Here is a 27,019-nt window from a genome sequence, read left to right as displayed (position 1 = left end):
GAGGAACATTTTCTTTAGAAAGAGGGTGTTGATTCTGTGGAGTTCATTGCCACAAATGCTTGAGTAAACATTGAGTATATTTGAACTACGCTGTGGGCCAAAGGGCCAGTATTGCTCTGTAGGTTTTTCTATGTTTCTATCACGATTGATAGGTTCTTGATTAGTAATAAATCAGTCATGATGGAATGGTGAAACAAATGGTGTAATTCTGCTCCTATGTCTTATGGTCTTTGACTCAGACCCAGGCACTATGCAAATCTAGGAAAATTTTCATTTGCTGTTGAATTAGGAAGCAGCAAGCACCAGGTGGATTATTTAAAGGCCCTGAAAAATACCTATTTTGGAGTGTGACAGCAAATGTCAAATTTAGCTTCATAGCTGCTCTGTATTTCTGGTATTCCACACATAGCTGGGAGGGGACTGCCAGGCAAATTAAGTATTGTGCCAAAGATTATTGTAAATACATCAGAGGTGGAACTCCACGTCATTGGGCTGCAGAGCACTCTGGGATGTCTCAAGGTTAATACTTGCCTTGCTAATTTAAAAATTAACGTGCACACACCACCTTAACAGATAAATAAATCAGAAACAAAGCTCGGAGATACACAGCTGAAAAAAGCTCCGTCAGCAAACGAGAGAGTAGGCATAGAGGCACAGAGTTACTTGTTTACTGCTTACTTCGTGTAGTGTGGAGTAGGCCCTTGTGGCTCTTTGAGCCATGCTACCCAGGCATCCGCACAACCCTGATTTAGCCCTAACCTAACTTTGGGACAATTTAAAAATGTCTAATTAACCTACCCGGTTATGTCCCTAAACTGTTGGAGGAAACCAGAGCACCCGGGGAAACCACATGGGTTCCATGGGGAGGATGTACAGTGACTACTTATAGAATGGCATCAGAATTGAACTCTGAACCCTAAATTCTATATAAGCACTATAGCACAGAAACAGGCTCTTCGGCCCATCTCGTCCATGCCAAACTGTTATTCTGCCACCATCGCTCTCCATATCCCTCCCATTCTTGTACCTAATCCAAATTTCTGTTAAATGTTGAAATCAAACCCATAACTCATTCCACACTCTCATCACCCTCTAACTGTAGAAATTATCCCTCATGTTCCTCATAAACGTTTCACCCTACACCCCTTAACCCATGACCTCTAATTCTAGTCCCACTTGACCTCAGTGGTATAACCCTGTTTGCACTTACCCCTCATAATGTTGTCTACCTCTATCAAATCTTCCCTCAATCTCCTGCACTCAAGGGAATAAAGTCTTAACCTATTCAACCATTCCTTATAACTCAGGATCTCAAGTCCCGGCACTCTTTCAAGCTTATTTGCATATTTCCTGTGGTAGGTGACTGAAACTGCACACAAAACTCCAAATTAGGCCTCACCAACATCTTATACAACTTCAACATAACATCCCATCTCCTGTATTCAGTACTTTGATTTATGAAGGCCAATGTGCCGAAAGCTTTCTTTATAACCTGTATGGACAAATGGAAATCTCACATCCCAACAGGTCGAGTTCACAAGTTTCAATTCAAGCTTACAGCCATGCGTCCAAATGGTTTATGGCAATGTCGCCACGCTTCTGTCGCTAGCATAGTATACCCATAACTCTCTGATCCTAAATCTAACTGTACGTCTTGGGAGGAAACTGGAGCAGCCAAAGTAGCCAGAGGAGTAAATACCAAGTCCTTACAGGCACTGGCAGGAATTGAAAGTGATCATTATTATAGCATTAGACTAACCACAACATGACCATGTCGCTTCAGTACCTGCTGCCCAGTGGTTGACAGAAACAGACATGGCCTGAACGGTGGGGGTCTTTCATGATGGACTCTGCTTTATTGTGGCAGCACATCATGAATACATACAAAATGCTGGGGAGAGCGTTTCCTCTGATGTAACAGGCTGTATCCACTTTCTGTAGTGTATTCTGTTCCAGGGCATTGGTGTTTCCATTCAGGCCATGAAGAAACATTGCACCTTAACAAAACAGCCCACCCTCAGTGCAATACCAGGAGAGTCAGGTAGATTATGTCCTCCATTCTTATCCAAGGATTGTCACCTTCTTGTGGTGGAGAGGCTTGTGAGTTCCTGCGATCCTGAGAGTGATGCTTTCCGGAGCTTAGCACCTGGTCAGCTTGCCCATGATGGTAAGGTCAAGGGGATGGTTCCAGACAAAGAGTGATCCAACCAAGACTTCAGTGATGGAGCTGGTGGAAGATGATGACATGTCTAAATGGCAGTGAAGGCGGAGGAAGGCTGCAACAGTGAAAGGTCTCTAGTCGCCTTACCTTCCATCCCCTGGACCCTGATACTGATCTGTCAAGAACCATGTGGAGGCTGCCCATGCATCAGCCTCCCATATTAAGCAAAGTCACGCACAGGCATTTTCCATTAAGGTAAACCTTAGAAGAATACTAGACAACAGGGTGACCCGTTGCAGCACCCTTTGAGAGAATTGAAATGGTGCTGCCCTGCCCTTTTGCTCCACTGGGCTGTGCGCATGCGTCGTGGTGTCGCGTCCCAATTTCCATGATGGTGGATCGGCTCTAGGGTGAACGTGGGGCTATTGATTTTGGCGAATGAGCAATTTTAAACAAATATATAAACACTGAACTTTGCCTGCATTCTGTTAGTTAGCACATTTTAAGTCATTTTAACCAAAAAAAGGTGCCGCTGTAATGCACCGTTTGACTAATTGGAGGTCACAAACAGACAGACAGAGCATGAGAGATTTAGTAGTGTACAGGTACTTCTCTCGAGTGATTACAGTACTACTGTTATCATTTCCTCAATACTCTAGAGTAGTACGATACTGACAATCTTGCAACTCAGATCTGGGAATGTTACCAACAAACCCATTAAATCGGCTTCTAATTAGTGGTGTTTAGTTTCCCTGTTTGAAAATAATTCTTGCTTTTAATCTCTATAAAGGAATCTATTTTCATGTTCAGATATGTGTAATTATTCAAATGCCAGGCAACTTAGCATTTGCACTGTGTACAAGTCACGCCAGTGTTTACTGTATATTCCACTCCAGCCGGTACTATCTACCGTTCCCGCACTCTCAGACTGCGTTCTCATTCATCATTGGCATTTAGTCTGTCCTACCTCACCACATACTGCAATTTCACTTTTGTTCTCCTCATCCCTTCACCCTGTCTATCTTTGACCTCAAGCCAAGGTTCAAAGTAAATCTATTATCAAAGTACATATACGTCAGCATATACAACTCCGAGTTTTGTTTCCTTCACAGTAGAACAAAGAAATGCAATAGAATCAATGGAAAAATACCAAGATTGACAAGCAATATGCAAAAGGGGACAAACCATGCAAATACGAAAAATAAGAATAAAAATCAAATTAATTAATTAATATTGAGAACATGAGTTTCAGAATCCTTGAAAACTGATATTGGAATCAGTTCACTGTTGAGGTGAGAGAAATTATTCACACTGGTTGAGGGGCCTGATGGGTGAAGAGTAATAACTGTTCTGAACCTGACTGGTGTGGGATTTAAGGCTCCTGTACCTCCTTCCTGATGGCAGCAGTGAGAACAGAGCACGACTTGAAGAAGAGAGCATGGCTTGGATTGGGGTGGGGGGAGGTGGTGCTTCCTTGATGATGGATGCTGCTTTCTTGTGGAATTGCTCTTTGTCATTGTGATCAAAGGTTGGGAGGACTTTGCCTGTGTTAGACTGGGCTGTATCCACCATGTTTTGTAGGCTTTTTTGTTCTTGGGCACTAGTGTTTCCATACCAAACTGTGATGCACCCCAGTCAGGAAACTCTCCACTTTGCATTGATAGAAGTTTGACGAAAATTTAGATGTCATGCCAAATCTGCGCAAACTTCTCAGCAGAGGCATGCTGCGCCTTCCCCTCTGGCCCCATCATCTGTGCAACTTTGAACAGGGGGCCCATGCTATAAAAAAGAGGACATAGGTTTAAGACCAAGATGAGAGATTTAAAAAGGACATCAGGGCAGCTTCTTCACATAAAGGGCTGGTGTGTATTTGGAATGAGCTGCCAGAAATAGTGCCTGAGCTGGCCACACTAGCAACATTGAAAATCCATCCAGAAAGATAAGTGGTTTAAAGGCCAATGGTCCAGACACAGGCAGATGGAACTAGTTTCCTTGGCATGGGTGAGTTGGGTCAAAAGCCTATTTCTATGCTGTACAACACCAAAAGACATAGGGCTGAATTGGCCATTTGGTCCATCGAATCTGCTCCATCATTCCATCATGGCTGATTTTCTACCTCTCTCAGCCCATCCTCCTCCCTGTATCCTTTGATGCCCTTTCTAATCAAGAACTTATCAATCTGCATTAAATATACCCAATGAATTGGCCTCCACAGCCTGACTCTAAGCTTGTTTCCTCTCTTCATTCTAATGGACCTTTAACCTAAAACATTAACTCTAGTCCTCTGTCCAGAAATATGGCCCGAAAGGCTGAATTTTTGCAAAATTTTCTCTCTCTCTCTCTCACACCTATCAGCTTGTACTCTTCACCTCCCAGCCACCTTCATCTTTCTTCTTCCTCCTTCCTTTCCATACCTAATGAAGGGTCTCGGCCCGAAATGTTGAAAATTTATTCCGTTCCACAGATGCTGCCTGACCTGCTGAGTTCCTCCAGCATTTTCTTTGCTCTGGTCTCTTCCTTCTCCCTCTCTCCGCTCTGATGATGTATTCCTGCAAAACGTACCTACTCCCTGGGACCATGTGGGTTTCCCCTAGGTGTTCCGGTTCCTTCGAAAGATGCGCGGACTGGTGGATGAACTGGCCACTGTAACTTACTCCTAGAATGTGCGTGAATGCTGGAATCTGGAGGAGAGATGAGGAGAGTATGCAGAGCATGAAGGATTGATGTTGATGGTCAGCACTGACTCATGGGCTGAAGGGCCTGGTTCTGCACTCAGTCTGCACAAACTTCTGAGCAGAGGAGCTGCTGTGCCTTCCTAGTATGAGCTAAGTTTATCATTCAACTGTATCTATGTATACTACCAAACAAAACAATGTTCTTCTGGGCTAAGGCACACAATGAACTACATATAACTCACCCATACAACACAAATAATATTACTACAAATAACTTAACAAAAATAATAAGGTGCATTTCCGACACAAGTTAAGATGGTGCCAAGTGGCTGCCTCTTCAAGTTCCTCAAATAGCTTAAATTCCTCACTTTAATTACTCTTTTTCCCTTTTCAAGGTGGTTGGGGTTCTGAGCTGCAATGGCACTGAAACTGCGATTATTTTTTGGCCGTTGAGTTCCCATTCCCGAAACTTGCTGGCCAACTGCTTTCCGACTATCTCCGGGCCCGGCTTGGAAGGCGGCCTCTCCAGGGCGAGAACCTCTGGACGACCAGTTCCAGGCCGGTATTGCTGACTGAGGTGTCATGGGAGAAGGAACATCAGGACTTCACTGTGGTCGTTGTATGGACGGAGGTCTCTGCAGTTGAGCGATTGCACTCACTCTCTCTCTCTCGAATGTGCTGATGGTAGACAACTCCCACAGATGCACCTTGACATGTCGAGTATTTCCAGAGGTTTGGAAACTCGCTCATTATGTCTGCATTTCAACCAAACAACCTTCATGAGTTTACCCCACATTCCCCATTACTCACGTAGGAGCCATGTATCTGGTTTCTGTCTGTCTATATTGTATTTTGTGTTGTGCTTTGATTATGGTAATCTGTCACGTGGATTGGGGCATGGTAGAAGCGAATACTGTATGTGCAGGCATGTATTTGCACCTTGTCTAAGTCAGTTTTAGTCTGGTTATAACCAGGGAGTAAGCTGGGGGCGGGGTGGGGGGGGGGGGATGATATTTTTGTGACTTTTTTGTTGAACATTTAAGACTGCTTAAATATGCGAAGATTGCTAATGCTTCCACTAGGACCATTATTTCACTATATCACTTGTTTTAGTTTCATTAATTCTTTTATCATTACAAGATTGTTCATCTTTGCTGGTTTCTTAATAGAGGATTAAACACGCTCATTTGAAATGTGGAACGTCATTATTTGGAATGCGTCCTGCAGTGTCTGAGCAGTTCTGGTTTGATTTCAAGTAACCACTACAACTCACATCCAGTACAGCTGAAACTTAACACGGCCAGTGTAGATTCTGACAGGACCTTCACGCTGATGTTACGTTTACTTGCCACTGAGGACTACAACACACATCCACAGATAAACGGACTGTTTGCAATTCATCTGTATGGCAATTCGAATGCACAGGAGCAGTTTCGGCCCCTTGTCTGAGGAAGCATGTGTGGCATTAGAGAGACTCCCAAGGAGGTTCACAAGCATAATTCTGGGAACGAAAAGTTTAACATATAGGAAGCGTTTGGCAGGCCTAGATAGAGTGGACATGCAGAGAATGTTTCCTATAGTGGAGGAGGCTAGGACCATAAGGTACAGCCTCAGAACTGAAAGATGTCCATTTGAAATAGAGACAGCTAGAGGCTGGTGAATTCATTGTGATGGAACATTGCAAAGCCCAAGTCAGTGTGTATATCTAAAGCAGAGGTTAATAGGTTCTTGATTAGTAAGAACATCAAAAGCTACAGGGAGAAGGAAGGAGAACGAGGTTGAGAGGGATTTATAGCCAGTATAAGGCAGGTTTTCTTATTATATAATATTATATAATAACTCCAACGACTAGAAGGAGTTTGCATGTTCTCCCTGTGACTGTGTGGGTTTCGTCTGGGTGCTCAGGTTTCCTCTCACAGTCCAAAGACTGGTTAAATGGTCATTGTAAATTGACCTGTGATTAGGCTAGGGTTAAACTAGGGGTGGTGTATCTCAAATGGCTGGAAGGGCCTATTCCACACTATACCTCAATAAATAAGTAATACTATTATAGTAATAGTTTTAATACTATTCATATTATAATGGTATAGGATAACATAATTCTATACAATATAACATTATAATATTGTACTGGGAGTCATTGAATATCTATAATGTTATGTACAGTGTGTCACTGAATTTAACAATACATTGTAGCGGTGTGCTACACGCAGCGCTAAAATTACGACACGGAGTCGGTAACTGCAGTCGAAGGAAAAAACTTTATTCGAAATCCTCAGCCTCACTTTTAAACCTCCCTCAACCTGCCCCCCCCCCCCCCCCCGTGGCGCAGAGGCTCCAAAGCTCTGTGCTCGCAAACCCCCGTAGGCTATCTAATTGTGAGCCGGTTCGGATGTGCCAGGAAATGGGTCGCCACAACATGATATAATATGTATATATTTTAATATGCGTATACATGTGGTGTTACACAGAGCTGACAGTGTACCATTGTCGCATGACATGGGTGATCATGATCTTTCCCAGGGCTGAAATGGCTAACACGAGAGGGCACAATTTTAAGGTGTTTGGAAGTAGATACAGAGGAGATGTCAGGGGTAAGTTTTTTTACGCAGAGAATGGTGAGTGTGTGGAACGGGCTGCCGGCGGTGATGGTGGAGGTGGAAACAATAGGGTCTTTTAAGAGGCTCCTGGATAGGTACATGAAGCTTAGAAAAATAGAGGGGTATGCGTAACCCGAGGTAATTTCTAAAGTAAGTACATGTTCTGTACAGCACTGTGAGCTGAAGGGCCTGTATTGTGCTCTAGCTTTTCTATGTTCTATGTCCTTGATAATCAAGAACCTATCAACATCCACTTTAAATATCTCCAATCACTTGGCCTCCATCTGTGACAATGAATTCCACAAATTCGCCACCCTCTGCTGAAAGAAATTCCTCATCTCTGTTCCAAAGGGGTATCCTTTTATTTTGAGGCTGTACCTTCTGGTCCTAGACTCCCTTGCTATTGGAAGCATGTTCTCCATGTCCCCTCTATCTAGGCCTTTCAACATTCAGAAGGCTTCAACGTATCAACTATCTTTGTATTGACCATAAACTTGGCCACAAACCGGTCAGATCCAGATCATTGACATACAATGTGAAAAGAAGCAATCCCAATGCACATTCTGTATGTTGCTTTAGAGAGATGAGTTTCTTGTGCTGTGCTTTGCTGGGTCCACAACAACATGTTTTGCTGTGATGTGAACTATGTTCTACTTACAATCAAAGCATAATAAAGCATCTAAATCAAAACATATTTTAAATAAAGCTCCAGGAAGCATTTCATAAACACAAGATCCTGCAGATGCTGCAACTCCAGAGCAACACACACGAAATGCTGGAGGAACTCAGCGGGTCAGCATCTACAGTCCATATGAAGACACTCAAATATATTGACTGTTTATTCATTTCAATAGATGCTGCCAGATTTGCCGAGTTCCTCCAGCATTTTGTGTGAGTTGCTCTGGATTTCCAGCGTCTGCAGAATTTCTCATGTTCATGGCTTGTGGATACGTTGTTACTTGTAATTCTGTGTCAAATTTTGTCTGAATTTACCATCATTTTACAGTCACTGTAAGCAGAATGACACCAACAATAAACAGAAGGGATTCGGCAGATGTTGGAAATTCCAGTCTCTCACACACACACACACACACACACACACACACACACACAGACACAGACACACACACACACACACACACACACACACACACACACAGACACACACACACACACACACACGCACGCACACACACACACACAGACACACACACACACACACACACACACACACACACAGACACACACACACACACACACGCACGCACACACACACACACACACAGACACACACACACACACGCACGCACACACACACATACACACACACACACACACACACACACACAAAACTGCCGGAGGAACTCAGCAGGTCAGGCAGCATTTATGGAGGGGAGAAAAGAATTGAAGTTTTAGCCCAAGACCCTTCATTAGGACTGGAAAGGAAGGGGGAAGAAGCCAGAGAAAACAAATGTCGTGGTACTGAGACAGCTTCCTAATGGGTCCTCTTCTTGGAATAGGTATGAGGAGGTGTCTAAGAGTTGCCACCTGGAATGTTGTGGATGATAATTTTGCCTGCACTCTGTTCTGTGTCGGCTACTCCCTTGACCTTTGAATTAGCATTAAAATACTGCGTGGTATGGAAGCTGCACTGTGTCAGATCGAAAAGCTCTTCAACCGGTTGCCAAAAAAGCCCAACACATCAAGAACATACAGTAATACAGAGAGGCACCAGAACAAAAGCCAGCAATACCATTAAGGATTCCACCCACTCTGCTCATGGACTGCTTGTCCCACTTCCATTAGTGAAGATGCTATGTAGTATCCAAGCCAGATATACCGGACTCAAAAACAGTTACTTTCCCCGAACAGTAAGCTAATTTCTGATACACCCCTCAACACTCCCCACCACCATTACTTTGTCATTTCCTGCCAGTCACTTTATGTACAGATTAGCCCATGCCCAGCATCACGTCTTGGGCACACAGTCATAGAACAGTGTAACACAGCACAGGAACGCAGGCCCTTCAGCCCACGGTATTGTGCTGAACCAAATAAATTAATCAAATGGCCAGGCACATCGACCCCAAATCCCTCTCCCCGCACACAAAATAAAACGAGAAAGATTGGGCAAAAACACAGAATATTAAAAAAAACCTCTAAGAATGAAAAAAACATCTATAGTCTAAGTCCATATCCAGAATGCAGAAAACGTGGCTGACGTTCTCCGGGTAGAGCAGCAGGCCTTTCTCTTTCCTCACAGTGATCCCCTTTCCTCAGCAGTGATCCCCTTTCCTCACAGTGATCCCCTTTCCGTAGCAGTGATCCCCTTTCCTCAGCAGTGATCCCCTTTCCTCACAGTGATCCCCTTTCCGTAGCAGTGATCCCCTTTCCTCACAGTGATCCCCTTTCCTCAGTGATCCCCTTTCCTCAGCAGTGATCCCCTTTCCGTAGCAGTGATCCCCTTTCCTCACAGTGATCCCCTTTCCTCACAGTGATCCCCTTTCCTCACAGTGATCCCCTTTCCGTAGCAGTGATCCCCTTTCCTCAGCAGTGATCCCCTTTCCTCACAGTGATCCCCTTTCCGTAGCAGTGATCCCCTTTCCTCACAGTGATCCCCTTTCCTCAGCAGTGATCCCCTTTCCTCACAGTGATCCCCTTTCCTCAGCAGTGATCCCCTTTCCTCACAGTGATCCCCTTTCCGTAGCAGTGATCCCCTTTCCTCACAGTGATCCCCTTTCCTCAGCAGTGATCCCCTTTCCTCACAGTGATCCCCTTTCCTCAGCAGTGATCCACTTTCCTCACAGTGATCCACTTTCCTCAGCAGTGATCCCCTTTCCGTAGCAGTGATCCCCTTTCCGTAGCAGTGATCCCCTTTCCTCACAGTGATCCCCTTTCCGTAGCAGTGATCCCCTTTCCTCACAGTGATCCCCTTTCCTCAGCAGTGATCCCCTTTCCGTAGCAGTGATCCCCTTTCCTCACAGTGATCCCCTTTCCTCACAGTGATCCCCTTTCCTCAGCAGTGATCCCCTTTCCTCACAGTGATCCCCTTTCCTCACAGTGATCCCCTTTCCGTAGCAGTGATCCCCTTTCCTCACAGTGATCCCCTTTCCTCACAGTGATCCCCTTTCCGTAGCAGTGATCCCCTTTCTGTAGCAGATCCCCTTTCCTCAGTGATCCCCTTTCTGTAGCAGTGATCCCCTTTCCTCAGCAGTGATCCACTTTCCTCACAGTGATCCCCTTTCCTCACAGTGATCCCCTTTCCGTAGCAGTGATCCCCTTTCCTCACAGTGATCCCCTTTCCGTAGCAGTGATCCCCTTTCCTCACAGTCATAGAACCATCCAACATTACAGCACAGAAACAGGCCTTTTGGCCCTTCTTGGCTGTGCCCAACCATTTTTCTGCCTAGTCCCACTGACCTGCACCTGGCCCATATCCCTCCATACACCTCTCGTCCATATACCTGCCCAAGTTTTTCTTAAATGTTAAAAGTGAGCCTGGGTTCACCACTTCAACTGGCAGCTCATTCCACACTCCCAACACTCTCTGTGTGAATTCATGTGCCTATCTAAACGTTGGTTAAAAATCACTAATGTATCTGCCTGTAGGGGCACGTCACCCTGTGTAAAAATCATCTCCTCTGAAATTACCCCCTCTCACCTTAAATGTACGCCTTCAATCTATGTATATAAGCTAACTTATGCATTTATATTTATCACACAAAAAATAACGTGCAGATGCCGGAAATCCAAGCAACACATACAAAATGCTGGAGGTACTCAGCCGACCAGGCAACACCTATGGAAAAAGAGTACAGTTGCCTTTTCGGGCCAATCCTGCCGAAGGCTCTCGGCCAGAAACATCGACTGTTCTCTCTTCCACAGATGCTGACTGGCCTGCTGAATTCTTCCAGCATGTTGTGTGTGTTATTTATACTTATTATTGTACTCTTTATCTTATTGTGTTTTGTGTGCTGCATGGAATCCAGAGTAACAGGTATTTCGTTCTCACATTATGACATTAAGCAATTCCCTTGAATCTCTCTCCGTCCTCTTCCCCCACCACCCATCGACACTGCAAGAGCGTGTTATGTTTCATCCAAGCTCGTTCCCAGCCTTCACAATGAGAGGAGCGGCCCCGCACAATTGTTTCGGTAGAATGAACGAGGCAGTTGATGCAAATCCTATTATCTCCGCAACCAGCATTTGGTGAATGAGGAAAAAGAACAGAGACAGCAAATTCTCCATCGGCTGTCGACAGTGAATAAATAGGGGCTCCACTAACCAGCAAGCAGGTTCCTTTAGAACCGGCTGGAATTTCCCACGCACACAGTATAAAAACATTACTTTAAAAATACAGATTATTTACAAAATAGTCACACTAGTTTGACTTCACCTTTACCACCATCCCCCATTATTCGTTTTTTTTTGTTTGAAATATTAATGATTCGCAAGAACTGCTGACCAAAAGCGACTCGGAAAAAGCGTGTCAAAGTCTGTTCACAAAGGAGTTAAAAGGGACTTTAAATCGGTGGCAACGGATCAGAACAAGAAGTGGATCCGGGCGCCTCGACTCCCTCGTTACAATCGAGAGAAAATTATCAAATTAGTAAAGCGTTTCTCACAATAAAATACGGAATTAACTCCTCGGAAACAATGGGAAGATGATAGAAAACGCTCAAAGCTCTTTTGATATTGGGATATAGGGGTAAAGGGACAAGAAAAGAGAAAGGTGGAGGGGTGTGGATGAGTGGGGCAAAATAGGAGACAGAGAGACACAGCGGACTGAAATCCTGTGGGAAGGACGCGAGAGTGGTGGAAAGGAGGACAAAACAGGAGAGAGAGTGAAGAAAGGTGAGCGCAGGCCAGGGAGCAAAGGAAAAGAAGAAACAGGGGGGAAAGGGGAGAGAGGAAGAAGTGAAGGAAGGAGGGGAGGGGAGAGGAAAGAGGGGAAGGGAGAAGGAGGAGGGGAGGGGAGAGGAAAGAGGGGAAGGGAGAAGGAGGAGGGGAGGGGGAGAAAGGAGGGGAGAGGGAGAGGAGGGAGAAAGAAGGGGAGAGAGGAAGAAAGAAAATGATGGAGGAATCAAGAGAAGGAGTAAGAGAAAAAGAGGAAGGGAAGGGAAGAGAAGACGAATGGGAGAAGGGAGAGCGCTTAATATCTTCCTCTCTCCCTTCTCTCTTTCCCTGCGATCCCGTTTACCTGTCAGGAGGTAGAAGAGCAGCAGCGACGGCGCCGCTCTCCTGGGTCCGGCCATGATGCGCTCAGTTCGTCGCCGACTCCGCTCACAACGGTCCGACCTGCTAACCGTCAACTGCAACACGGGAACAGAATGAGGGATTCATATATCGAAGGTGAGGTCGAAAACGTCGCGCCCTCCCGTGGTCAAGACATTCTGCTGAATAATATTATAAAGACGAGATACTTCCCAGAGGAACAGCAGGTCAGACAGCATCTATGGAGAGGAATAACTTTTCTACGTTTAATCATTAATAAGATCGTAAGATCTAGGAACAGAATTAAGCCATTTGGCTCATCGAGTCTGCTCCGCCATTTCATCATTTTACCTCTCGGCTCCAATCTCCTGCCTTCTCCCCGTATCCCTTCATGCCCTGCCCAATCAAGAATCAATCAACCTCTGCCTTAAATATATTTAAAGACTTGGCCTCCACAGCTGGCCGTGGCAACGAATTCCACAGCTTCACCACTCTCTGGCTAAAGAAATTCCTTCTCATCTCCATTCTAAAAGGACGCCCCTCTATCCTGAAGTTGTCTCTGGTCCTAGACTCTCCCACCATAGGAAACATCATCGATCTAGACCGTTCACATTCCATGGGTTTCAATGAAGTCACCCCTCATTCTGATATTAGAATATTAATAATTGGTATGTATGAATCAACAGGGAAATGAGCTCTTCAGCCCATCTAGTCCACGTTGACCAAGCTGGTCCCATTTGCCTGCATTTGTCCCATATAACCCTTCCTAAACAGAGACTTTTGCTGAGCTAAAGGAAAGCTACCATTCCCTAATGAGGAGATGTGAAGCTTTTTGTATGACGCACGGCTCCAGGTTGTACCTCCAATGGGTTACTTTTTTTCCTCACTTTTCTTGCTTAGTAGTGGTTTTTTTATTCACAAAAAAGTTCAATCCTTAAGATAATTTCCTCTTTTTTGAGGCATTGTAAATGTTGTTACTTCCATGTACTTGTGCAATTATTGAATAATAATATTAATAAAAAGATTTGAAAAGAAAGAGGAAATGTGAAATGAGCTCGGGCATTGATCAAGTGGATAGCCAATGGCTTTTTCCTGGGGTAGTAATGGCCAATATGAAGGGGCATAATTTTAAGGTGATTGGAGGTAAGTACTACCTCAGGAACGCAGCCAGCAAAGTTGAAGACCACACCTGTCCCAGACATCCTCTCATTTCCCCTCTCCCATTGGACAGAAACGCTTGAAAGGCTCAAGGACAGCTCCTATCCTACTCTTATCAGACCCTTGAATGTACCTCTATCTAGTATGATAAAATTATCTCTTGATCTCACGATTGCCTCGTTATGATCCCACATTGCACTTTCTCTGTAGCACTTGCACTTGTTCAGCATTGTTACTGTTTTACCTTACTCTAGCCCAATGTACGATGTAAAGATTTAATCTGTATAAATGGTGCACGTGACAATAATAAACAAATAAACCAGTAACACTCTCAGCGTAAAACAAACTTGTCTGCAGTGGTATTATTTCACCTTTTTTCCTAACTCAATGCAATATGTAATAGAACATATAATGCAAAAGCAAGAACGGAGGTTGTGCCAGACATTTAACCTACTCTGAAATCAATCTGTTTGTAAACCATAGACGTAAACTTCCCACTATTCAGGATGCTTAAAAAGACAGGTGTGTAAAAGGGTTTGAAGGATTTTTTGGGACCCGAGTCACCCCAACCACAAACTGTCCTAGTTGCTACCATCCGGAAAACAGCGTTGCAGCAGGACCAACAGGATCTGGGACGGCTTCTTCCACCAGGACTGATTAACTCACGATGTTACAATTGTTTTTCTGTGTTATATTGACTGTCCTGTTGTACACTACTTATTACAAATTACTATAAATTGCACATTACACATTTAGACGGAGGCATAACGTAACAATTTTAACTCCTCACGTATATGAAGGAAGTAAGTCATAAAGTCAGTTAAATTCAATCTAACCCTTCCCTCCCACATAACCCTCCATTCTTCTATCATCCATGTGCCTATCTAAGATTCTTTTAACTCCAACTTGATTGTGTGAATATCAATTTCTCCTTCTGGTGAACCAATATCACCAATAATACTCCCCTTCTTCTATTCCTCACTCTGACCTTTACTTCTTTTCACCTGCCTTTTACCTCCATCGGGTCCCCTCCTCCTTCCCTTTCTCCTCCATTCCACTCTCTTCTTTTAACAGATTCTTCCTTCTCCAGCCCTTGACTTTTTCCACACACCTGGATTCATTCACCTTCCAGCCAGCCACTTTCCCCTTACCCCACCTTTTTATTCTGGCATCTTTCCCCTTTCTTCTCAGTCCTGAAGAAGTCTCTTAGCCTGAAGCTTCAACTCTTCACTCTTTCCCATGGATGCTGCCTGGCCTGCTGAGTTCCTCCAGTATTTTGTGTGGGTTATTTTTAATGCCCCTAATGTATCTACATCCTACCACCACCCCTGGAAGGTGTTCCATGTACCCACCACTCCCTGTGTTCAAGTCAAGTCAAGTCAAGGCACTTTTATTGTCATTTCGACCATAACTGCTGGTACAGTGCATAGTAAAAATGAGACAACGTTTTTCAGGACACAGTGTTACATGACACAGTACAAAAACTAGACTGAACTATGTTAAAAAAAAACAACACAGAGAAAGCTACACTAGACTACAGACCTACACAGGTATTGTGTTAACAATTTACCTTTGACATCTCCCTATACATTCTTCCAATCACCTTCCTCCAATTCCTCCAGCATTTTGTGTGTGATATCTCAAAATTATGCTCCCCTGTATTTGTCATTTCCACTCGGGGAAACTGTCTCTGGCTGCCCACTCTGTCTAGCCTCACATCATCTTGTACGCCTCTATCGTGTTATCTCTCATCCTCCTTCATGCCAAAGAAATTAGACTTGTTTGTTCAATCTGTCCTCATAAAACATGCTCTCTAATCCAAGCAGCATCCTGATAAATCTCCTCTATATTCTCTAAAGCTTTCACATCCTTTCTGTAATGAGGTGACCAGGACTGAACACAATACTCCAAGTGTTGTCTAACCACAGTTTTATAGGGCTTTAACATTACTTGTACCTCTTGAATTGAATCCCCCAATTAATGAAGACCAAAACTTCATAATCCTCAGCAGGACAACTTTGTGGAATCTATGGGACGTGCACCCCTCAATCTCTCTGTCCCTCCACAATGCTAAGAAACTTTCCATTTACCTTGTACCCTGCCTTCAATTTCAACCTTCTGAACTATCACTTCACACTTTTCTTGATTGAACAACTTCTATCATTTCTCAGCCAAGCTCTGCATCCTATCAATGTTTTTTTTTGTAACCCACAACAATCTTCTGCAATATCCAAAACACCATCAACATTCATGTCATCTACAGACTTTTTAAAACAATCTCCACTTCCTTATCCAGATATTTAGAAAAATCATAAAAAGCAGGGGTCCCTGTGTAACGCCACTGATCACTGACCTCCAGCCAGAATACATTCCATTTACTGCCGCCTTCTATGGATAAACTAATTCTGAATCCACACAGCCAGGATCCCATCCCTCCTCACTTTCTGAAAGAGGCTACCATGGGGAACTTTGTCAAACACCTTACTAATATCCATATACATAACAGCCACTGCTCTTCCTTCATTAATTGAGTTTGTTACTTCCTCAAAGAATTCAATCATGCTTGGAAGGCACAATCTGCTAATAAGCTAAACTAAACTAGACCAAACACAGTTAAACATTGATAGTAGTAGTTGATGTTTAAGATCAGCAAACTGGGATCATCATCTACCACACTACTGAAAGATAGACAGATTAACACTCAGCGGCAACTTTATTAGATACCTCCTGTACCTAGTAAAGTAGCCGCTGACTGTATGTTTTTGATTTTCTTCTGCTGTGGCCCATCCACTTCATGGTTTGATGTGTCGTGTGTTCAGAGATGCTCTTCTGCACATCACAGTTGTAATGCCTGGTTATTTGAGTCACCTTCCTGTCGCTTTGAACCAATCTGGCCATTCTCCTCTGACCTCTCTAATTAACATTGCTTTTTGACCCATAGAATTGCTGCTCACTGGGTGTTTCTTTTTCTGTGAACTCTAGAGACTGTCGTGTGTGAAGTTCCCAGGAGATCAGCAGTTTCTGAGATACTCAAACCACCCTGTCTGGCACCAACAATCATCTATGATCAAAAGTCACATTTCTTCTGATGTTTGGTCTGAACAACAACTGGACTTCTTGACTATGCCTCTCCATAGATGTTGCCTGACTTGCTGACTTCCTTCAGCATTTGTTGTGTGTTACTCTGGGTTTCCAGTATCTGCAGAACTCTTGTGTTTACAATACCTTAAGTGAGATCTAACCATAGTTTTATAGAGCTGTAACATTAGCTCACAGCTCTTGAATTCAATTCCCTGACCAATGAAGGCCAACACACCATATGCCTTGAAGATGAATCTCAAGGTTTTATATGGTATACATACTTTGATAATAAACTTGAACTTTGAACTTCAAACTTCTTAACTATTTTAGCTCTCAATCCCACTTCCTTTGTGACCTCTCTGACCACAGCCTGCTTCACTGCTCAATGCAGACCAGAAGTACAACATTTTTCCTTCCTTTTGGCACTTTGCAACTTTCAGGAATGAACAATGAATTCTCTAGCCCTCTGCTTGTTTTCCATTGTCATGCGTATATCCCATTCTTACCCCATCTCTTTCAAATGCTACTCTGATGGACAGTATTCTGCCCTTTATCACCTGATCTGTATAAATCTGTCCCTGCAGTGTAAACTCAGTGAACACTTTATAGATACCTCCTTTACATAATAAAGTGGCTACTTACAGTATGTTTGTGGTATTCTGCTGCTGTAGCCCACCCACTTTATGGTTCAAAGAGTTGCTCATTCAGAAAAACAAGAAAATCTGCAGACATTGGAACTAGAAGGCAAAATACATAAAATGCTGGAAGAACTCAGCAGGTCAAGCAGCATCTATGGAAATGAATAAACAGTCAACATTTCAGGCTGAGACCCTTCATCAGGACTGGAAATAAAGAGACGTCAGAGCAAGAAGGTGGGGGTGGGGGGTGGGGAGAGGAGGAAGAGTTACAAGGTGGCAGGTGATTGGTGAAACTGGGAGAGGGGGAGGGGTGAAGTAAAAAGCTGGGAAGATGATTGGTGAAAGAGATAAAGGGCTGGAGGAAGGGGAATCTGATAGGAGAAGTCCATGGAAGAAAGGAAAGAAGGAGTTTACCAAAGTGAGTTGATGGGGCAGGAAAGGAGATAGGAGAGAGTAGGAAACGGGAATGAGGAATGGTGAAGGGGGTGTGGGCAATTATCAGAAGTTTGTTGTTCATGCCATCAGGTTGGAGGCTACCCAACCTAAGTGTGGCCCTATCATGGCAGCAGACTGCCATATTAGAATGGGAATGGGACATGGATTTAAGAAGGGTGGCTACTGGGAGATCATGCTTTTCCTGACGGATGAAGCGTGAGGTGCTTGACGAAGCGACCTCCCAATCTGTATCAGGAGGCCACACTCGGAGCACCGGATCCAAGGCAAAACACACAAAATGCTGGAGGAATTCAGTAAGTCAGGCAGCTTCCAGGTGAGGTGACACTTCAGCTGTGAGTCTTTTGTATCTGGTGCTCCTGGTGATACTGGACTGAAGGCTGCAGATATCCAACTGAGAATTTATAATGGAGAAAAGATAACTTTTTTGGGAATGACATCCATAAGAGTGAAAAAGCAGCAATCAACAAGCCATGCGGACCTTGTATGTGGTAAAAACAGGAGGGCCAGCATTGTGGGGTTGTGAGTGGGTGAGACAAGTACAACTCGATTGGAGATCCATCCACGAGTTGCATGCCACATCCTCCGCAAGAGAGTCAATCGTAAGCCAATTAGTACAGGATAATGCCACAATTGTCCCTGTGCCAAACACCATGAACTGTTGCCCAACTGTCAGTACCTCCAGTTGAACTTTGTCTTTTTGTGTGTTTTCCGCCTAGCCGTCAGTCTGTGGTTTTGTATTGCCATGTGCTGTTGTTTGTTTTCATGCCCCATGTACTCCTGACCCCTCTCCTGCTCGACTCCGGCCCCTGTATCACTGAGTACTCCGTCTCTCATTATTACCTGTATTGCTGCCACTTCTGTCTCATTGTGCTCCAACTACCATCTGCCTCTCTGTTTATTGCTCAGTGTATTTTAATTCTGTTTTCACCTGTTTGTTGACAGATTGTGCCAGTGAGTTTTCCTGAGTCTTTCCAGTATTCGTATCTGATCTCCTTCCGTCTGAATACTGACTCTGCCTGATTTCTGATTCTGGGTTTTGGATTTCTCTGGAACTTTTGATCTCCGCCTGAACTTTGACACTGACTTTGTTGCCCCTCTGGATTTGCTACTCGAGAAATATCACAGTGTTCACAGTACTTGGTCCGCGATTGAGTCCCTGCTTCAGTGGCCTGACAGTACAATCTGGCTCGAATGGATCCAGCAGACCCCGGTCATCTGAGAGCTTCATGGAACAAGAGGGAGTGATGCTGGGGGGACACCAGAAACAGCTGGACTCCGTGTTCAGGGCAGTGGAGTCGCTTTCTGCCGATGCAGCCGATCTTGTGGCCCAGACTCAGTCACTCCAGCTGTCCCAGAGCGCCCATCAACATTCTGCGACTGCATCTTCTGCCCCGCCCTTTGCGCTCTCGCTCACTCCTCCCGTCCAAGAGCCCTGTCTGCCTCCTCCAGAGAAGTACTCAGGTGAGCCCAGTACCTGCGGCTCGTTTCTTCCCCAGTGTACCCTCATTTTTGAATTACAACCAACAACTTTCCGACTGATTGAGCCAAGGTGGCCTACGTCAACCCTCAACTGGCCGGTCGGGCGAGAGAACGGAGATCAGCCGCCTGGGAGGCAGGCTCACCTTTCTGCATCAGTTTTCAGTTATTTTCTGAGGAGAGGGGCTTGATGGCTGCAAACATGGGAGAGAGGCTGCACGCGCACCAGCAGCGCAGATCTGAGTCAGATTACGCCATAGAGTTCTGGACCCTAGCCACCTCCAGCGGCTGGAACTCAGAGGCACAGTACGACACCCTCCTGAAATGCCTCATCGAAGACATCAAGGATGAGCTGGTCACCCAGGGCCTTCCTGCCACCTGGTGGATTTGGCCATCCCTATTGATGTTTGCCTTCAGCAGTGCTGCAGGCGGAGGGGTTCCGGAGGTTCGCTGGGGTCACTGGGTGAATTCCAAGCTCCTCCTCAGTCTACATTGCCCTGGCGTTTGATCCCTTCTACAATTCCCGTTCCAGAGCCCGAAGCTATGAAGGTTGACTGTACCCGCCTGACGCTGACTGAAAGACAAAGGAGTAATCAGCACCTGCTCCTGTCGGTACTGTGGCCAACCAGACCATTTCATCTCCATCTGCCAAGTAAAAGCCAAGCGTTCACCAGTAGGACGAGGAGTACTGGTGAGTGTGACCCCTGTCCGGCCCTCCTCGACGCCACTCATTCTTATACCTGCTTCTCTGGAGTGGGGCATCCAATGGAGAGCAGTCTCCGTCTTGGTCAATTCTGGTGTGGAGAAGTGTTTTATCAATTCGGGCTTGGCTGCCCAGTGGGGTCTGTTCTCCTGTCACCATTGGTGGCCAACGCCTTGAACAGTCAAAGACTGTGTAACATCACCCATGTCACGGCCCCAGTGAGTCTCAGTTTATCGGGCAACCATCATGAACAGTTAACCTTTTATGTTTTTGACTCTCCTCAATCTCCCATTGTCTTGGGCCATCACTGGTTAGTTAAACACAACCTCCACGTTGACTGGCTCAGTCGCAAGATTGCAGACTGGAGCCCATTCTGTCACTCCCACTGCCTCTGCCGAGGAAAAATTCCCGAGGAATTTCCGGACCTTAGTGCCATCCCTCCTGAATACATTGACCTCAAGGCTGTGTTCAGCAAGTCCCGGACCACTTCCCTGCCACCTCATCGTCCATATGATTGTGCCATTGATCTCTTGCCTGGCACATCTCCCCCAAGGGGCCGCCTGTATTCCCTGTCCGTACCTGAAACAGAAGCCACAAGTAAATACATTCAAGAGTCTCTGGCTGCAGGCATCATCCGGCTGTCTTTCTCCCCTGCTGGTGCCGGTTTTCTCTTTGTTAAAAAAAAGAATGGCTCCTGTGGTGAACTACATATACCTGTCTGGACATGCCCCCTGCTGACTGCTCCTGTGGCTCCTCCCACAAACCCCTGTATACAGGCGATTGAGGCCTGACACTCGGCCTCAGTCTCCAGGATGTAGTATGGTGGTCAACCACTGCTTGTTCCTTCTTCCAGTCAATAAAAGCCGATATCTCGCCTTTATGTCTCAGAGTGAGTTATTGATGGTGCATCAGCTCCTTACGTCCATGCATTGATTAGCGGGGTCTGAATGAAATCACCATTAAGAATAGTTACCCTCTTCCGCTCATGACCTCGGCATTTGAACTACTCCAAGGAACCTCAGTTTTCACCAAGCTTGATCTCTGTAATGCCTACCATCTTGTCAGCATCCACAAAGGGGACGAGTGGAAGCCTCAGGCTATTATGAGTACCTGGGGGGGTCAAGCCATTTAGTCTCACCAATGCCCCCACCGTCTTCCAAGCCCTGGTAAGTGACGTTCTCAGGGACATGCTGATCCAATTTGTTTTTGTGTATCTTGATGACATTTTTATTTTTTTTCTAAATCTCTTGCTGAACGTGCAGGTCAAGTCCGCAGAGTTCTCCAATGCCTTCTGGAGAACCAGCTCTTTGTGAAGGCTGAGAAATGTGAGTTTCACTGCAATACCATCTCCTTCCGGGGGTATGTAATTCCAGGCAGCTCCATTCAGATGGACCAACAGAGGAGCAAGGTGGTGGCTGAATGGCCCCAACCTTCGACTCATCGGGAGTTGCAACGCTTCTTGGGCTTCGCTAGCTTCCTCAGAAATTACAGTACACAGTACACTGTCTGCACCACTCACTGCTCTTACCCGATCTTCTGTCAGATTCTCCTGGTCCCCTGCTGCTGAAAAAGCATTCCCTGACCTGAAGGAACGTTTCACCTCTGCCCCCATCCTGATTCAACCCAACACCAACTGGCAGTTCAGTGTGGAGGTGGATGCGTCTGACATTGGCGTAGGAGCTGTTCCCTCTCAGCGCTCGGCCAAGGGTGAGAAGGTACACCCCTGCGATGCCTTCTCTCACTGCCTCACTCCCACGGAGCAGAATTACGATGTCGGAAACCGGGAGCTGCTGGCTGTGAAGCTGGCTCTGGAGGAGTGGTGGCATTGGCTGGAGGGAGCCAAGGGGGTCGTTCTCGGTCTGGACTAATCACAAGAACTGCAATATATCCATACTGCCAAGCGTCTCATCTCCCGTCAAGCTCATTGGTCCCTGTTTTCCCTCAAGATTCAATTTTACTCAGTCCTTCTGTCCTGGTTCCAAGAATGAAAAACCTGATGCCCTTCCCAAAGATTTCCTTCCTCTGAGACCCCTGAGGTACCCGACATCATCCTCCCTGTTCACTGTCTCATGGGTTCAGCGCAATGGGACATTGAATCCATCGTGCAAGCTGCTTAACAGAGTGAGGCAACCCCTAGTCAATGCCCCGCTAACCGTGTTTATGTTCCCAGCTCTGTCCGGTCACAGGTATTGCAGTGAGGTCATTCTTCCCGGTTATCCTGTCAAACTTGAACCAAGCGTACTCAGGCCTTCATCAGTCGGCGGTTCTGGCGGCCCTCCATGGGAAATGACATCTACAACTTTGTCTCAGCCTGCTTGGACTGTACTCAAGGCAAGAACTCTAACCAGTCACCTGCTGGTCTGTTACAGCCCCTGTCTATCCCCAAGAGACCCTGGTCCCACATTGCCCTGGAGTTTGTCACTGGTCTTTCCCCCATCAGATGGTAACACCACCATTCTCACAGTTTCTCCAAGTCTGTACACTTCATCCCTTTACCTAAGCTCCCCTCTGCCAAAGAAACAGCCAAATTACCAATATTGCATGTTTTTAAATTACATGGTTTACCTGTAGATGTTGTGTCAGACAGGGGCTCTCAATTCACATCCATCTTCTGGAGGGCATTCTGTAATCTTCTGGGTGCCTCTGTGAGACTGCCTTCAGGATTCCATTCACAGGCCAATGGCCAGACCGAGCGGACCAACCAACAGCTAGAGACAGTATTGTGGTGTCTGGTCTCCCAGAACCCCTCTGCATGGAGTCAGCAGCTACCCTGGGCTGAGTGTGCCATAAACTCTCATCCGTCCTCATCCACTGGTCTGTCCCCCTTCGAGTGCTGCCTCGGCTACCAACCTCCACTGTTTCCTGCCCGGGAGGAGGAGGTTGGCATTCCATCTGCTGAGGCATTCATCCGCTGTTGTCAGCAGACGTGGAGGCACATTCGCTCTGCCCTTCTCCGTGCCTCTGCTTGGATCCAGCGTCAAGCTGATCGCCATCGCTCCACGGCCCCATGTTACCACCAGGGGCAGCGTGTGTGGCTTTCAATGCAAAACCTGCCCCTCAAGGTGGATTCCCACAAGCTTGCACCCTTGCTTCATTGCCCCCTTTCCCATTGCTGAAGTCATCAGCCCTGCTGCCATTCATCTCAAGCTCCCCTCCACTCTCCGCTCTCTGCCACATTCATCCCACCTTCTATGTGTCCTGCATCAAGCCTTTCATGAGCCATCCCCTGTGTCCTGTCCCCAAACCCCCCCATCTCCCACAGCTCATCGATGGGTCAGAGGCCTTCACGGTGCGTCAACTACTGGACGTTCATTTCCGGGGGCTGTGGCCTCCAGTGCCTTGTGGACTGCGAGGGCTACAGTTCTGAGAAGAAGTGCCGAGTCCCTGCCGGTAACATCCCAGCCCCCTCTCTCATCAGGGGCTTTCGTCGCCAGCACCCAGCTCTACCTGCTGTTATGCCAGGAGGCATCCATAGAGGGAGGGGTACTGTCAGTACCTCCAGTTGAACTTTGTCTTTTTGTGTGTTTTGCCCCGAACCATCAGTCTGTGGTTTTGTATTGCCATGTGCTGTTGTTTGTTTTTATGCCCCATGTACTCCTGACCCCGCTCCTGCTCGACTCCGGCCCCTGTATCACTGAGTACTCCGTCTCTCATTATTACCTGTATTGCTGCCACTTCTGTCTCATTGTGCTCCAACTACCATCTGCCTCTCTGTTTATTGCTCAGTGTATTTTAATTCTGTTTTCACCTGTTTGTTGACAGATTGTGCCAGTGAGTTTTCCTGAGTCTTTCCAGTATTCGTATCTGATCTCCTTCCGTCTGAATACTGACTCTGCCTGATTTCTGATTCTGGGTTTTGGATTTCTCTGGAACTTTTGATCTCCGCCTGAACTTTGACACTGACTTTGTTGCCCCTCTGGATTTGCTACTCGAGAAATATCACAGTGTTCACAGTACTTGGTCCGCGATTGAGTCCCTGCTTCAGTGGCCTGACAGTACAATCTGGCTCGAATGGATCCAGCAGACCCCGGTCATCTGAGAGCTTCATGGAACAAGAGGGAGTGATGCTGGGGGGACACCAGAAACAGCTGGACTCCGTGTTCAGGGCAGTGGAGTCGCTTTCTGCCGATGCAGCCGATCTTGTGGCCCAGACTCAGTCACTCCAGCTGTCCCAGAGCGCCCATCAACATTCTGCGACTGCATCTTCTGCCCCGCCCTTTGCGCTCTCGCTCACTCCTCCCGTCCAAGAGCCCTGTCTGCCTCCTCCAGAGAAGTACTCAGGTGAGCCCAGTACCTGCGGCTCGTTTCTTCCCCAGTGTACCCTCATTTTTGAATTACAACCAACAACTTTCCGACTGATTGAGCCAAGGTGGCCTACGTCAACCCTCAACTGGCCGGTCGGGCGAGAGAACGGAGATCAGCCGCCTGGGAGGCAGGCTCACCTTTCTGCATCAGTTTTCAGTTATTTTCTGAGGAGAGGGGCTTGATGGCTGCAAACATGGGAGAGAGGCTGCACGCGCACCAGCAGCGCAGATCTGAGTCAGATTACGCCATAGAGTTCTGGACCCTAGCCACCTCCAGCGGCTGGAACTCAGAGGCACAGTACGACACCCTCCTGAAATGCCTCATCGAAGACATCAAGGATGAGCTGGTCACCCAGGGCCTTCCTGCCACCTGGTGGATTTGGCCATCCCTATTGATGTTTGCCTTCAGCAGTGCTGCAGGCGGAGGGGTTCCGGAGGTTCGCTGGGGTCACTGGGTGAATTCCAAGCTCCTCCTCAGTCTACATTGCCCTGGCGTTTGATCCCTTCTACAATTCCCGTTCCAGAGCCCGAAGCTATGAAGGTTGACTGTACCCGCCTGACGCTGACTGAAAGACAAAGGAGTAATCAGCACCTGCTCCTGTCGGTACTGTGGCCAACCAGACCATTTCATCTCCATCTGCCAAGTAAAAGCCAAGCGTTCACCAGTAGGACGAGGAGTACTGGTGAGTGTGACCCCTGTCCGGCCCTCCTCGACGCCACTCATTCTTATACCTGCTTCTCTGGAGTGGGGCATCCAATGGAGAGCAGTCTCCGTCTTGGTCAATTCTGGTGTGGAGAAGTGTTTTATCAATTCGGGCTTGGCTGCCCAGTGGGGTCTGTTCTCCTGTCACCATTGGTGGCCAACGCCTTGAACAGTCAAAGACTGTGTAACATCACCCATGTCACGGCCCCAGTGAGTCTCAGTTTATCGGGCAACCATCATGAACAGTTAACCTTTTATGTTTTTGACTCTCCTCAATCTCCCATTGTCTTGGGCCATCACTGGTTAGTTAAACACAACCTCCACGTTGACTGGCTCAGTCGCAAGATTGCAGACTGGAGCCCATTCTGTCACTCCCACTGCCTCTGCCGAGGAAAAATTCCCGAGGAATTTCCGGACCTTAGTGCCATCCCTCCTGAATACATTGACCTCAAGGCTGTGTTCAGCAAGTCCCGGACCACTTCCCTGCCACCTCATCGTCCATATGATTGTGCCATTGATCTCTTGCCTGGCACATCTCCCCCAAGGGGCCGCCTGTATTCCCTGTCCGTACCTGAAACAGAAGCCACAAGTAAATACATTCAAGAGTCTCTGGCTGCAGGCATCATCCGGCTGTCTTTCTCCCCTGCTGGTGCCGGTTTTCTCTTTGTTAAAAAAAAGAATGGCTCCTGTGGTGAACTACATATACCTGTCTGGACATGCCCCCTGCTGACTGCTCCTGTGGCTCCTCCCACAAACCCCTGTATACAGGCGATTGAGGCCTGACACTCGGCCTCAGTCTCCAGGATGTAGTATGGTGGTCAACCACTGCTTGTTCCTTCTTCCAGTCAATAAAAGCCGATATCTCGCCTTTATGTCTCAGAGTGAGTTATTGATGGTGCATCAGCTCCTTACGTCCATGCATTGATTAGCGGGGTCTGAATGAAATCACCATTAAGAATAGTTACCCTCTTCCGCTCATGACCTCGGCATTTGAACTACTCCAAGGAACCTCAGTTTTCACCAAGCTTGATCTCTGTAATGCCTACCATCTTGTCAGCATCCACAAAGGGGACGAGTGGAAGCCTCAGGCTATTATGAGTACCTGGGGGGGTCAAGCCATTTAGTCTCACCAATGCCCCCACCGTCTTCCAAGCCCTGGTAAGTGACGTTCTCAGGGACATGCTGATCCAATTTGTTTTTGTGTATCTTGATGACATTTTTATTTTTTTTCTAAATCTCTTGCTGAACGTGCAGGTCAAGTCCGCAGAGTTCTCCAATGCCTTCTGGAGAACCAGCTCTTTGTGAAGGCTGAGAAATGTGAGTTTCACTGCAATACCATCTCCTTCCGGGGGTATGTAATTCCAGGCAGCTCCATTCAGATGGACCAACAGAGGAGCAAGGTGGTGGCTGAATGGCCCCAACCTTCGACTCATCGGGAGTTGCAACGCTTCTTGGGCTTCGCTAGCTTCCTCAGAAATTACAGTACACAGTACACTGTCTGCACCACTCACTGCTCTTACCCGATCTTCTGTCAGATTCTCCTGGTCCCCTGCTGCTGAAAAAGCATTCCCTGACCTGAAGGAACGTTTCACCTCTGCCCCCATCCTGATTCAACCCAACACCAACTGGCAGTTCAGTGTGGAGGTGGATGCGTCTGACATTGGCGTAGGAGCTGTTCCCTCTCAGCGCTCGGCCAAGGGTGAGAAGGTACACCCCTGCGATGCCTTCTCTCACTGCCTCACTCCCACGGAGCAGAATTACGATGTCGGAAACCGGGAGCTGCTGGCTGTGAAGCTGGCTCTGGAGGAGTGGTGGCATTGGCTGGAGGGAGCCAAGGGGGTCGTTCTCGG

At 46.6% G+C, this 27,019-nt stretch overlaps 1 protein-coding gene across 2 annotated transcripts in view; it reads right to left on the bottom strand.

The window, feature by feature from the left end:
* Nucleotides 1–12,769, bottom strand: part of cxadr (CXADR Ig-like cell adhesion molecule) — a 104,066-nt gene extending 91,297 nt beyond the window's left edge. For both annotated transcript variants that reach the window (XM_059968989.1, XM_059968988.1), the window contains exon 1: nt 12,637–12,769. In XM_059968989.1, the coding sequence (XP_059824972.1) occupies nt 12,637–12,691 (55 nt within the window). In that variant the 5' untranslated portion in view covers nt 12,692–12,769. The remainder of the gene's footprint in view (nt 1–12,636) is intronic.
* Nucleotides 12,770–27,019: the final 14,250 nt, after the last annotated feature.

Source organism: Hypanus sabinus, chromosome 4 (genome assembly GCF_030144855.1).
Source record: "Hypanus sabinus isolate sHypSab1 chromosome 4, sHypSab1.hap1, whole genome shotgun sequence".
Lineage (NCBI taxonomy): Eukaryota > Metazoa > Chordata > Chondrichthyes > Myliobatiformes > Dasyatidae > Hypanus > Hypanus sabinus.
This window is presented reverse-complemented; position numbering and strand designations above follow the sequence as displayed.